General features: G+C 51.9%; 1 protein-coding gene across 2 annotated transcripts in view; it reads right to left on the bottom strand.

Annotated features, from left to right (window-relative positions):
• tmem237a (transmembrane protein 237a) overlaps nt 1–14860 on the bottom strand; it is a 61011-nt gene that overhangs the window by 23222 nt on the left and 22929 nt on the right. For both annotated transcript variants that reach the window (XM_090216468.1, XM_090216467.1), the window contains exons 6-7: nt 3793–3919; nt 3472–3663 (exon numbers count right to left, since the gene is read on the bottom strand). In XM_090216468.1, the coding sequence (XP_090072594.1) occupies nt 3472–3663; nt 3793–3919 (319 nt within the window). The remainder of the gene's footprint in view (nt 1–3471; nt 3664–3792; nt 3920–14860) is intronic.

Here is a 14860-nt window from a genome sequence, read left to right on the forward strand (position 1 = left end):
TATGGAAACTAGACTACAGGAACAGTATAGAAATTAGACTACAGGATAGAAACTAGACTACATTATAGAAACTAGACTACAGGAACTGTATAGAAAGTAGACTACAGGAACAGTATAGAAACTAGACTACAGGATAGAAACTAGACTACAGGAACAGTATAGAAACTAGACTACAGGAACAGTATAGAAACTAGACTACAGGAACAGTATAGAAACTAGACTACAGGAACAGTATAGAAACTAGAATACAGTATAGAAACTAGACTACAGGAACAGTATAGAAACTAGACTACAGGAACAGTATAGAAACTAGACTACAGGAACAGTATAGAAACTAGACTACAGGAACAGTATAGAAACTAGACTACAGGAACAGTATAGAAACGACACCACAGGAACAGTATAGAAACTAGACTACAGGAAAAGTATAGAAACTAGACTACAGGAACAGTATAGAAACTAGACTACAGGAACAGTATAGAAACTAGACTACAGTATAGAAACTAGACTACAGGAACAGTATAGAAACTAGACTACAGTATAGAAACTAGACTACAGGAACAGTATAGAAACTAGACTACAGGAACAGTAGAAACTAGACTACAGGAACAGAATATAAACTAGACTACAGGAACAGAATATAAACTAGACTACAGGAACAGTATAGAAACTAGAATACAGGAACAGTATAGAAACTAGACTACAGGATAGAAACTAGACTACAGGATAGAAACTAGACTACAGGAACAGTATAGAAACTAGACTACAGGAACAGTATAGAAACTAGACTACAGGAACAGTATAGAAACTAGACTACAGGAACAGTATAGAAACTAGACTACAGGAACAGTATAGAAACTAGACTACAGGAACAGTATAGAAACAAGACTACAGTATAGAAACTAGACTACAGGAACAGTATAGAAACTAGACTACAGGAACAGTATAGAAACAAGACTACAGTATAGAAACCACACTTCAGGAACAGTATAGAAACTAGACTACAGGAACAGTATAGAAACTAGACTACAGGATAGAAACTAGACTACAGGAACAGTATAGAAATTAGACTACAGGATAGACACTATACTACAGGAACAGTATTGAAAACTGGTACTACTGTGATTCAATCCCCCGCTGTTGGGGGGGGGGGGGCGTGTGTAGTCCAGGGGGGGACATGTGTTGACCCCTAGACCAACCTCTGACACGAGAGGACACCGTTTCTATATCAAAGTGCTCACAGAGAGATACAGAAACAGAAGGTTTGACCCATGATCCTTACCTGTCGAAGGCAGACACCTAGACTACAGGAACAGTATGGAAACTAGACTACAGGAACAGTATAGAAACTAGACTACAGGAACAGTATAGAAACTAGAATACAGTATAGAAACTAGACTACAGGAACAGTATAGAAACTAGACTACAGGAACAGTATAGAAACTAGACTACAGGAACAGTATGGAAACTAGACTACAGGAACAGTATAGAAATTAGACTACAGGAACAGTATAGAAACTAGACTACAGGATAGAAACTAGACTACATTATAGAAACTAGACTACAGGAACTGTATAGAAAGTAGACTACAGGAACAGTATAGAAACTAGACTACAGGATAGAAACTAGACTACAGGAACAGTATAGAAACTAGACTACAGTATAGAAATTAGACTACAGGAACAGTATAGAAACTAGACTACAGTATAGAAACTAGACTACAGGAACAGTATAGAAATTAGACTACAGGAACAGTATAGAAACTAGACTACAGGATAGAAACTAGACTACATTATAGAAACTAGACTACAGGAACTGTATAGAAAGTAGACTACAGGAACAGTATAGAAACTAGACTACAGGATAGAAACTAGACTACAGGAACAGTATAGAAACTAGACTACAGTATAGAAACTAGACTACAGTAACAGTATAGAAACTAGACTACAGGATAGAAACTAGACTACAGGAACAGTATAGAAACTAGACTACAGGAACAGTATAGAAACTAGACTACAGGAACAGTATAGAAACTAGACTACAGGAACAGTATAGAAACTAGACTACAGTAACAGTATAGAAACTAGACTACAGGATAGAAACTAGACTACAGGAACAGTATAGAAACTTGACTACAGGATAGAAACTAGACCACAGGAACAGTATAGAAACTAGACTACAGGAACAGTATAGAAACTAGACTACAGGAACAGTATAGAAACTAGACTACAGTAACAGTATAGAAACTAGACTACAGGATAGAAACTAGACTACAGGAACAGTATAGAAACTTGACTACAGGATAGAAACTAGACTACAGGAACAGTATAGAAACTAGACTACAGGAACAGTAGAAACTAGACTACAGGAACAGAATATAAACTAGACTACAGGAACAGAATATAAACTAGACTACAGGAACAGTATAGAAACTAGAATACAGGAACAGTATAGAAACTAGACTACAGGATAGAAACTAGACTACAGGATAGAAACTAGACTACAGGAACAGTATAGAAACTAGACTACAGGAACAGTATAGAAACTAGACTACAGGAACAGTATAGAAACTAGACTACAGGAACAGTATAGCAACTAGACTACAGGAACAGTATAGAAACTAGACTACAGGAACAGTATAGAAACAATACTACAGTATAGAAACTAGACTACAGGAACAGTATAGAAACTAGACTACAGGAACAGTATAGAAACAAGACTACAGTATAGAAACCACACTTCAGGAACAGTATAGAAACTAGACTACAGGAACAGTATAGAAACTAGACTACAGGATAGAAACTAGACTACAGGAACAGTATAGAAATTAGACTACAGGATAGACACTATACTACAGGAACAGTATTGAAAACTGGTACTACTGTGATTCAATCCCCCGCTGTTGGGGGGGGGGGGGGCGTGTGTAGTCCAGGGGGGGACATGTGTTGACCCCTAGACCAACCTCTGACACGAGAGGACACCGTTTCTATATCAAAGTGCTCACAGAGAGATACAGAAACAGAAGGTTTGACCCATGATCCTTACCTGTCGAAGGCAGACACTGTGCTGATAGCCAACAGTAGGTAGAGGAGAGACTGGGCAGGGTAGGACTTTACCTGTCGAAGGCAGACACTGTGCTGATAGCCAACAGTAGGTAGAGGAGAGACTGAGCAGGGTAGGACTTTACCTGTCGAAGGCAGACACTGTGCTGATAGCCAACAGTAGGTAGAGGAGAGACTGAGCAGGGTAGGACTTTACCTGTCGAAGGCAGACACTGTGCTGATAGCCAACAGTAGGTAGAGGAGAGACTGGGCAGGGTAGGACTTTACCTGTCGAAGGCAGACACTGTGCTGATAGCCAACAGTAGGTAGAGGAGAGACTGAGCAGGGTAGGACTTTACCTGTCGAAGGCAGACACTGTGCTGATAGCCAACAGTAGGTAGAGGAGAGACTGGGCAGGGTAGGACTTTACCTGTCGAAGGCAGACACTGTGCTGATAGCCAACAGTAGGTAGAGGAGAGACTGGGCAGGGTAGGCCAAGGAGTGGTACTGCTGTAGCAGGTTAGGTAGGGTGGTGAACTGCTCCCCAGCCAAAACATACACCACCACAGTGTTCCACACTGCATAGCCAGCCAGGAAGCCATGGGAAAACAGACCTATCACTCTGGAGAGAGAGAGACACACACACACAGAGAGAGAGAGAGAGAGAGAGAGAATTAGATAAAGTGTCCGTTATCACATCCAAGCCCTCTGCAAGGCATGTAAGCTCACCTGAAGCCACTGTGTAACTCACCTGAACCCACTGTGTACTCTCATAGCTACGTCCCTGGTCGTCCAGAGGGGTCTGACCTCCATGTAATCCTCCATGTGGTCAGGTAGATGTGCATTGTGTTTGGGCGGGTCAGTCGCCTGGAAACGCTCTGAAAGAACATGGAGACAACAACCGGTTAAACTCCTGACCAGGGTCTGAGTTCAAAAGGAGAGAGCCAGTTTCCCCGGACACAGATGTAGTCTAGTCCAGGACTACGAAGCTCTCCGTTGAAATACTTTACTAGTCCAGGACTACGAAGCTCTCCGTTGAAATACTTTACTAGTCCAGGACTACGAAGCTCTCCGTTGAAATACTTTACTAGTCCAGGACTACGAAGCTCTCCGTTGAAATACTTTACTAGTCCAGGACTACGAAGCTCTCCGTTGAAATACTTTATTAGTCCAGGACTACGAAGCTCTCCGTTGAAATACTTTACTAGTCCAGGACTACGAAGCTCTCCGTTGAAATACTTTACTAGTCCAGGACTACGAAGCTCTCCGTTGAAATACTTTACTAGTCCAGGACTACGAAGCTCTCCGTTGAAATACTTTACTAGTCCAGGACTACGAAGCTCTCCGTTGAAATACTTTACTAGTCCAGGACTACGAAGCTCTCCGTTGAAATACTTTACTAGTCCAGGACTACGAAGCTCTCCGTTGAAATACTTTACTAGTCCAGGACTACGAAGCTCTCCGTTGAAATACTTTACTAGTCCAGGACTACGAAGCTCTCCGTTGAAATACTTTACTAGTCCAGGACTACGAAGCTCTCCGTTGAAATACTTTACTAGTCCAGGACTACGAAGCTCTCCGTTGAAATACTTTACTAGTCCAGGACTACGAAGCTCTCCGTTGAAATACTTTACTAGTCCTAGACTAGTGGTCTGCCAGCTAGTTGCAGGCAGACAGACAGCTAGTTGCAGGCAGACAGACAGCTAGTTGCAGGCAGACAGGCAGCTAGTTGCAGGCAGACAGGCAGCTAGTTGCAGGCAGACAGGCAGCTAGCTGCAGGCAGACAGACAGCTAGCTGCAGGCAGACAGACAGCTAGTTGCAGGCAGACAGACAGCTAGCTGCAGGCAGACAGGCAGCTAGCTGCAGGCAGACAGACAGCTAGCTGCAGGCAGACAGACAGCTAGTTGCAGGCAGACAGGCAGCTAGTTGCAGGCAGACAGGCAGCTAGTTGCAGGCAGACAGACAGCTAGTTGCAGGCAGACAGACAGCTAGTTGCAGGCAGACAGACAGCTAGCTGCAGGCAGACAGGCAGCTAGCTGCAGGCAGACAGACAGCTAGCTGCAGGCAGACAGACAGCTAGTTGCAGGCAGACAGGCAGCTAGTTGCAGGCAGACAGGCAGCTAGTTGCAGGCAGACAGACAGCTAGCTGCAGGCAGACAGACAGCTAGTTGCAGGCAGACAGACAGCTAGCTGCAGGCAGACAGGCAGCTAGCTGCAGGCAGACAGACAGCTAGCTGCAGGCAGACAGACAGCTAGTTGCAGGCAGACAGGCAGCTAGTTGCAGGCAGACAGGCAGCTAGTTGCAGGCAGACAGACAGCTAGTTGCAGGCAGACAGACAGCTAGTTGCAGGCAGACAGACAGCTAGCTGCAGGCAGACAGGCAGCTAGCTGCAGGCAGACAGACAGCTAGCTGCAGGCAGACAGACAGCTAGTTGCAGGCAGACAGGCAGCTAGTTGCAGGCAGACAGGCAGCTAGTTGCAGGCAGACAGACAGCTAGTTGCAGGCAGACAGACAGCTAGTTGCAGGCAGACAGACAGCTAGCTGCAGGCAGACAGACAGCTAGCTGCAGGCAGACAGGCAGCTAGCTGCAGGCAGACAGACAGCTAGCTGCAGGCAGACAGGCAGCTAGTTGCAGGCAGACTAGTCGCAGGCAGACTAGTTGCAGGCAGACAGGCAGCTAGCTGCAGGCAGACAGACAGCTAGCTGCAGGCAGACAGACAGCTAGTTGCAGGCAGACAGGCAGCTAGTTGCAGGCAGACAGACAGCTAGTTGCAGGCAGACAGACAGCTAGTTGCAGGCAGACAGACAGCTAGTTGCAGGCAGACAGACAGCTAGCTGCAGGCAGACAGACAGCTAGCTGCAGGCAGACAGGCAGCTAGCTGCAGGCAGACAGACAGCTAGCTGCAGGCAGACAGGCAGCTAGTTGCAGGCAGACAGGCAGACTAGTTGCAGGCAGACAGGCAGACTAGTTGCAGGCAGACAGGCAGACTAGTTGCAGGCAGACAGGCAGACTAGTTGCAGGCAGACAGGCAGACTAGTTGCAGGCAGACAGGCAGACTAGTTGCAGGCAGACAGGCAGACTAGTTGCAGGCAGACAGGCAGCTAGCTGCAGGCAGACAGACAGCTAGTTGCAGGCAGACAGGCAGCTAGTTGCAGGCAGACAGGCAGCTAGTTGCAGGCAGACAGGCAGCTAGTTGCAGACAGACAGACAGCTAGTCGCAGGCTGACAGGCAGACAGGCAGACTAGTCACAGGCAGACAGACAGCTAGTTGCAGGCAGACAGACAACTAGTCACAGGCAGACAGACAGTTTGTTGCAGGCAGACAGGCAGACTAGTCACAGGCAGACAGACAGCTAGTTGCAGGCAGACAGGCAGACTAGTCACAGGCAGACAGACAGCTAGTCGCAGGCAGACAGGCAGACTAGTCACAGGCAGACAGACAGCTAGTTGCAGGCAGACAGGCAGACTAGTCACAGGCAGACAGACAGCTAGTTGCAGGCAGACAGACAGTCGCAGGCAGACAGGCAGACTAGTCACAGGCAGACAGACAGCTAGTTGAAGGCAGACAGACAGCTAGTTGCAGGCAGACAGACAGCTAGTTGCAGGCAGACAGACAGCTAGTTGCAGGCAGACAGACAGCTAGTTGCAGGCAGACAGACAGCTAGTTGCAGGCAGACAGGCAGACTAGTTGCAGGCAGACAGGCAGACTAGTTGCAGGCAGACAGGCAGACTAGTCGCAGGCAGACAGGCAGACTAGTCGCAGGCAGACAGGCAGACTAGTCGCAGGCAGACAGACAGCTAGTCGCAGGCAGACTCGTCACAGGCAGGCAGACAGACAGCTAGTTGCAGGCAGACAGGCAGACTAGTCACAGGCAGACAGACAGCTAGTCGCAGGCAGACAGGCAGACTAGTTGCAGGAAGACAGACAGCTAGTTGCAGGCAGACAGGCAGACTAGTCACAGGCAGACAGACAGACAGCTAGTTGCAGGCAGACAGACAGCTAGTCGCAGGCTGACAGGCAGACAGGCAGACTAGTCACAGGCAGACAGACAGCTAGTTGCAGGCAGACTAGTCACAGGCAGACAGACAGCTAGTTGCAGGCAGACAGACAGCTAGTTGCAGGCAGACAGACAGCTAGTCACAGGCAGTCAGGCAGACAGCTAGTCGCAGGCAGACAGGCAGCTAGTCACAGGCAGACTAGTCACAGGCAGACAGACAGCTAGTTGCAGGCAGACAGACAGCTAGTCGCAGGCAGACAGGCAGACAGACAGCTAGTTGCAGGTAGACAGGCAGACTAGTCACAGGCAGACAGACAGCTAGTTGCAGGCAGACAGGCAGACTAGTCGCAGGCAGACAGACAGCTAGTTGCAGGCAGACAGGCAGACTAGTTGCAGGCAGACAGGCAGCTAGCTGCAGGCAGACAGACAGCTAGTTGCAGGCAGACAGGCAGCTAGTTGCAGGCAGACAGGCAGCTAGTTGCAGGCAGACAGGCAGCTAGCTGCAGGCAGACAGGCAGCTAGCTGCAGGCAGACAGGCAGACTAGTCACAGGCAGACAGACAGATAGTTGCAGACAGACAGACAGCTAGTCGCAGGCTGACAGGCAGACAGGCAGACTAGTCACAGGCAGACAGACAGCTAGTTGCAGGCAGACAGACAACTAGTCACAGGCAGACAGACAGCTTGTTGCAGGCAGACAGGCAGACTAGTCACAGGCAGACAGACAGCTAGTTGCAGGCAGACAGGCAGACTAGTCACAGGCAGACAGACAGCTAGTTGCAGGCAGACAGACAGTCGCAGGCAGACAGGCAGACTAGTCACAGGCAGACAGACAGCTAGTTGAAGGCAGACAGACAGCTAGTTGCAGGCAGACAGACAGCTAGTTGCAGGCAGACAGACAGCTAGTTGCAGGCAGACAGACAGCTAGTTGCAGGCAGACAGACAGCTAGTTGCAGGCAGACAGACAGCTAGTTGCAGGCAGACAGGCAGACTAGTTGCAGGCAGACAGGCAGACTAGTTGCAGGCAGACAGGCAGACTAGTCGCAGGCAGACAGGCAGACTAGTCGCAGGCAGACAGACAGCTAGTCGCAGGCAGACTCGTCACAGGCAGGCAGACAGACAGCTAGTTGCAGGCAGACAGGCAGACTAGTCACAGGCAGACAGACAGCTAGTCGCAGGCAGACAGGCAGACTAGTTGCAGGAAGACAGACAGCTAGTTGCAGGCAGACAGGCAGACTAGTCACAGGCAGACAGACAGACAGCTAGTTGCAGGCAGACAGACAGCTAGTCGCAGGCTGACAGGCAGACAGGCAGACTAGTCACAGGCAGACAGACAGCTAGTTGCAGGCAGACAGACAACTAGTCACAGGCAGACAGACAGCTAGTCGCAGGCAGACAGGCAGCTAGTCACAGGCAGACTAGTCACAGGCAGACAGACAGCTAGTCGCAGGCAGACAGGCAGACTAGTCACAGGCAGACAGACAGCTAGTTGCAGGCAGACAGACAACTAGTCACAGGCAGACAGACAGCTAGTTGCAGGTAGACAGGCAGACTAGTCACAGGCAGACAGACAGCTAGTTGCAGGCAGACAGGCAGACTAGTCGCAGGCAGACAGACAGCTAGTTGCAGGCAGACAGGCAGACTAGTTGCAGGCAGACAGGCAGCTAGCTGCAGGCAGACAGACAGCTAGTTGCAGGCAGACAGGCAGCTAGTTGCAGGCAGACAGGCAGCTAGTTGCAGGCAGACAGGCAGCTAGCTGCAGGCAGACAGGCAGCTAGCTGCAGGCAGACAGGCAGACTAGTCACAGGCAGACAGACAGATAGTTGCAGACAGACAGACAGCTAGTCGCAGGCTGACAGGCAGACAGGCAGACTAGTCACAGGCAGACAGACAGCTAGTTGCAGGCAGACAGACAACTAGTCACAGGCAGACAGACAGCTTGTTGCAGGCAGACAGGCAGACTAGTCACAGGCAGACAGACAGCTAGTTGCAGGCAGACAGGCAGACTAGTCACAGGCAGACAGACAGCTAGTTGCAGGCAGACAGACAGTCGCAGGCAGACAGGCAGACTAGTCACAGGCAGACAGACAGCTAGTTGAAGGCAGACAGACAGCTAGTTGCAGGCAGACAGACAGCTAGTTGCAGGCAGACAGACAGCTAGTTGCAGGCAGACAGACAGCTAGTTGCAGGCAGACAGACAGCTAGTTGCAGGCAGACAGACAGCTAGTTGCAGGCAGACAGGCAGACTAGTTGCAGGCAGACAGGCAGACTAGTTGCAGGCAGACAGGCAGACTAGTCGCAGGCAGACAGGCAGACTAGTCGCAGGCAGACAGACAGCTAGTCGCAGGCAGACTCGTCACAGGCAGGCAGACAGACAGCTAGTTGCAGGCAGACAGGCAGACTAGTCACAGGCAGACAGACAGCTAGTCGCAGGCAGACAGGCAGACTAGTTGCAGGAAGACAGACAGCTAGTTGCAGGCAGACAGGCAGACTAGTCACAGGCAGACAGACAGACAGCTAGTTGCAGGCAGACAGACAGCTAGTCGCAGGCTGACAGGCAGACAGGCAGACTAGTCACAGGCAGACAGACAGCTAGTTGCAGGCAGACTAGTCACAGGCAGACAGACAGCTAGTTGCAGACAGACAGCTAGTTGCAGGCAGACAGACAGCTAGTCACAGGCAGTCAGGCAGACAGCTAGTCGCAGGCAGACAGGCAGCTAGTCACAGGCAGACTAGTCACAGGCAGTCAGACAGCTAGTTGCAGGCAGACAGACAGCTAGTCGCAGGCAGACAGGCAGACAGACAGCTAGTTGCAGGTAGACAGGCAGACTAGTCACAGGCAGACAGACAGCTAGTTGCAGGCAGACAGGCAGACTAGTCGCAGGCAGACAGACAGCTAGTTGCAGGCAGACAGGCAGACTAGTTGCAGGCAGACAGGCAGCTAGCTGCAGGCAGACAGACAGCTAGTTGCAGGCAGACAGGCAGCTAGTTGCAGGCAGACAGGCAGCTAGTTGCAGGCAGACAGGCAGCTAGCTGCAGGCAGACAGGCAGCTAGCTGCAGGCAGACAGGCAGCTAGCTGCAGGCAGACAGGCAGACTAGTCACAGGCAGACAGACAGATAGTTGCAGACAGACAGACAGCTAGTCGCAGGCTGACAGGCAGACAGGCAGACTAGTCACAGGCAGACAGACAGCTAGTTGCAGGCAGACAGACAACTAGTCACAGGCAGACAGACAGCTTGTTGCAGGCAGACAGGCAGACTAGTCACAGGCAGACAGACAGCTAGTTGCAGGCAGACAGGCAGACTAGTCACAGGCAGACAGACAGCTAGTCGCAGGCAGACAGGCAGACTAGTCACAGGCAGACAGACAGCTAGTTGCAGGCAGACAGGCAGACTAGTCACAGGCAGACAGACAGCTAGTTGCAGGCAGACAGACAGTCGCAGGCAGACAGGCAGACTAGTCACAGGCAGACAGACAGCTAGTTGAAGGCAGACAGACAGCTAGTTGCAGGCAGACAGACAGCTAGTTGCAGGCAGACAGACAGCTAGTTGCAGGCAGACAGACAGCTAGTTGCAGGCAGACAGACAGCTAGTTGCAGGCAGACAGACAGCTAGTTGCAGGCAGACAGGCAGACTAGTTGCAGGCAGACAGGCAGACTAGTTGCAGGCAGACAGGCAGACTAGTCGCAGGCAGACAGGCAGACTAGTTTGCAGGCAGACAGACAGCTAGTCACAGGCAGACTCGTCACAGGCAGGCAGACAGACAGCTAGTTGCAGGCAGACAGGCAGACTAGTCACAGGCAGACAGACAGCTAGTCGCAGGCAGACAGGCAGACTAGTTGCAGGAAGACAGACAGCTAGTTGCAGGCAGACAGGCAGACTAGTCACAGGCAGACAGACAGACAGCTAGTTGCAGGCAGACAGACAGCTAGTTGCAGACAGACAGGCAGACTAGTCACAGGCAGACAGACAGCTAGTCGCAGGCTGACAGGCAGACAGGCAGACTAGTCACAGGCAGACAGACAGCTAGTTGCAGGCAGACAGACAACTAGTCACAGGCAGACAGACAGCTTGTTGCAGGCAGACAGGCAGACTAGTCACAGGCAGACAGACAGCTAGTTGCAGGCAGACAGGCAGACTAGTCACAGGCAGACAGACAGCTAGTCGCAGGCAGACAGGCAGACTAGTCACAGGCAGACAGACAGCTAGTTGCAGGCAGACAGGCAGACTAGTCACAGGCAGACAGACAGCTAGTCGCAGGCTGACAGGCAGACTAGTCACAGGCAGACATACAGCTAGTTGAAGGCAGACAGCTAGTTGCAGGCAGACAGACAGCTAGTTGCAGGCAGACAGACAGCTAGTTGCAGGCAGACAGACAGCTAGTTGCAGGCAGACAGACAGCTAGCTGCAGGCAGACAGGCAGCTAGCTGCAGGCAGACAGACAGCTAGCTGCAGGCAGACAGGCAGCTAGTTGCAGGCAGACTAGTCGCAGGCAGACAGGCAGACGAGTTGCAGGCAGACAGGCAGCTAGCTGCAGGCAGACAGACAGCTAGTTGCAGGCAGACAGGCAGCTAGTTGCAGGCAGACAGACAGCTAGTTGCAGGCAGACAGACAGCTAGCTGCAGGCAGACAGACAGCTAGCTGCAGGCAGACAGGCAGCTAGCTGCAGGCAGACAGACAGCTAGCTGCAGGCAGACAGGCAGCTAGTTGCAGGCAGACTAGTCGCAGGCAGACAGGCAGACTAGTTGCAGGCAGACAGGCAGACTAGTTGCAGGCAGACAGGCAGACTAGTTGCAGGCAGACAGGCAGACTAGTTGCAGGCAGACAGGCAGACTAGTTGCAGGCAGACAGGCAGCTAGCTGCAGGCAGACAGACAGCTAGTTGCAGGCAGACAGGCAGCTAGTTGCAGGCAGACAGGCAGCTAGTTGCAGGCAGACATGCAGCTAGCTGCAGACAGACAGGCAGCTAGCTGCAGGCAGACAGGCAGCTAGCTGCAGGCAGACAGGCAGACTAGTCACAGGCAGACAGACAGATAGTTGCAGGCAGACAGACAGCTAGTTGCAGACAGACAGACAGCTAGTCGCAGGCTGACAGGCAGACAGGCAGACTAGTCACAGGCAGACAGACAGCTAGTTGCAGGCAGACAGACAACTAGTCACAGGCAGACAGACAGCTTGTTGCAGGCAGACAGGCAGACTAGTCACAGGCAGACAGACAGCTAGTTGCAGGCAGACAGGCAGACTAGTCACAGGCAGACAGACAGCTAGTCGCAGGCAGACAGGCAGACTAGTCACAGGCAGACAGACAGCTAGTTGCAGGCAGACAGGCAGACTAGTCACAGGCAGACAGACAGCTAGTTGCAGGCAGACAGACAGTCGCAGGCTGACAGGCAGACTAGTCACAGGCAGACAGACAGCTAGTTGAAGGCAGACAGACAGCTAGTTGCAGGCAGACAGACAGCTAGTTGCAGGCAGACAGACAGCTAGTTGCAGGCAGACAGACAGCTAGTTGCAGGCAGACAGGCAGCTAGTTGCAGGCAGACAGGCAGACTAGTTGCAGGCAGACAGGCAGACTAGTTGCAGGCAGACTAGTCGCAGGCAGACAGGCAGACTAGTCGCAGGCAGACAGACAGCTAGTCGCAGGCAGACTCGTCACAGGCAGGCAGACAGACAGCTAGTTGCAGGCAGACAGGCAGACTAGTCACAGGCAGACAGACAGCTAGTCGCAGGCAGACAGGCAGACTAGTTGCAGGAAGACAGACATCTAGTTGCAGGCAGACAGGCAGACTAGTCACAGGCAGACAGACAGACAGCTAGTCGCAGGCTGACAGGCAGACAGGCAGACTAGTCACAGGCAGACAGACAGCTAGTTGCAGGCAGACTAGTCACAGGCAGACAGACAGCTAGTTGCAGGCAGACAGACAGCTAGTCACAGGCAGTCAGGCAGACAGCTAGTCGCAGGCAGACAGGCAGCTAGTCACAGGCAGACTAGTCACAGGCAGACAGACAGCTAGTCGCAGGCAGACAGACAGCTAGTTGCAGGCAGACAGACAGCTAGTCGCAGGCAGACAGGCAGACAGACAGCTAGTTGCAGGTAGACAGGCAGACTAGTCACAGGCAGACAGACAGCTAGTTGCAGGCAGACAGGCAGACTAGTCGCAGGCAGACAGACAGCTAGTTGCAGGCAGACAGGCAGACTAGTCACAGGCAGACAGACAGCTAGTCGCAGGCAGACTAGTCACAGGCAGACAGGCAGACTAGTCGCAGGCAGACAGGCAGCTAGCTGCAGGCAGACAGACAGCTAGTTGCAGGCAGACAGGCAGCTAGTTGCAGGCAGACAGGCAGCTAGTTGCAGGCAGACAGGCAGCTAGTTGCAGGCAGACAGGCAGCTAGCTGCAGGCAGACAGGCAGCTAGCTGCAGGCAGACAGGCAGACAGGCAGCTAGTTGCAGGCAGACAGGCAGACTAGTCACAGGCAGACAGACAGCTAGTTGCAGGCAGACAGACAGCTAGTTGCAGACAGACAGACAGCTAGTTGCAGACAGACAGACAGCTAGTTGCAGGCAGACAGGCAGCTAGCTGCAGGCAGACAGGCAGCTAGTTGCAGGCAGACAGGCAGACTAGTCACAGGCAGACAGACAGATAGTTGCAGGCAGACAGACAGCTAGTTGCAGACAGACAGGCAGACTAGTCACAGGCAGACAGACAGCTAGTCGCAGGCTGACAGGCAGACAGGCAGACTAGTCACAGGCAGACAGACAGCTAGTTGCAGGCAGACAGACAACTAGTTGCAGACAGACAGACAGCTAGTCGCAGGCTGACAGGCAGACAGGCAGACTAGTCACAGGCAGACAGACAGCTAGTTGCAGGCAGACAGACAACTAGTCACAGGCAGACAGACAGCTTGTTGCAGGCAGACAGGCAGACTAGTCACAGGCAGACAGACAGCTAGTTGCAGGCAGACAGGCAGACTAGTCACAGGCAGACAGACAGCTAGTCGCAGGCAGACAGGCAGACTAGTCACAGGCAGACAGACAGCTAGTTGCAGGCAGACAGGCAGACTAGTCACAGGCAGACAGACAGCTAGTTGCAGGCAGACAGACAGTCGCAGGCTGACAGGCAGACTAGTCACAGGCAGACAGACAGCTAGTTGAAGGCAGACAGACAGCTAGTTGCAGGCAGACAGACAGCTAGTTGCAGGCAGACAGACAGCTAGTTGCAGGCAGACAGACAGCTAGTTGCAGGCAGACAGGCAGCTAGTTGCAGGCAGACAGGCAGACTAGTTGCAGGCAGACAGGCAGACTAGTTGCAGGCAGACTAGTCGCAGGCAGACAGGCAGACTAGTCGCAGGCAGACAGACAGCTAGTCGCAGGCAGACTCGTCACAGGCAGGCAGACAGACAGCTAGTTGCAGGCAGACAGGCAGACTAGTCACAGGCAGACAGACAGCTAGTCGCAGGCAGACAGGCAGACTAGTTGCAGGAAGACAGACATCTAGTTGCAGGCAGACAGGCAGACTAGTCACAGGCAGACAGACAGACAGCTAGTCGCAGGCTGACAGGCAGACAGGCAGACTAGTCACAGGCAGACAGACAGCTAGTTGCAGGCAGACTAGTCACAGGCAGACAGACAGCTAGTTGCAGGCAGACAGACAGCTAGTCACAGGCAGTCAGGCAGACAGCTAGTCGCAGGCAGACAGGCAGCTAGTCACAGGCAGACTAGTCACAGGCAGACAGACAGCTAGTCGCAGGCAGACAGACAGCTAGTTGCAGGCAGACAGACAGCTAGTCGCAGGCAGACAGGCAGACAGACAGCTAGTTG

This window comes from Oncorhynchus mykiss, chromosome 22 (genome assembly GCF_057628025.1).
Source record: "Oncorhynchus mykiss isolate SJ-2025 chromosome 22, ASM5762802v1, whole genome shotgun sequence".
In the NCBI taxonomy this organism is placed as follows: domain Eukaryota; kingdom Metazoa; phylum Chordata; class Actinopteri; order Salmoniformes; family Salmonidae; genus Oncorhynchus; species Oncorhynchus mykiss.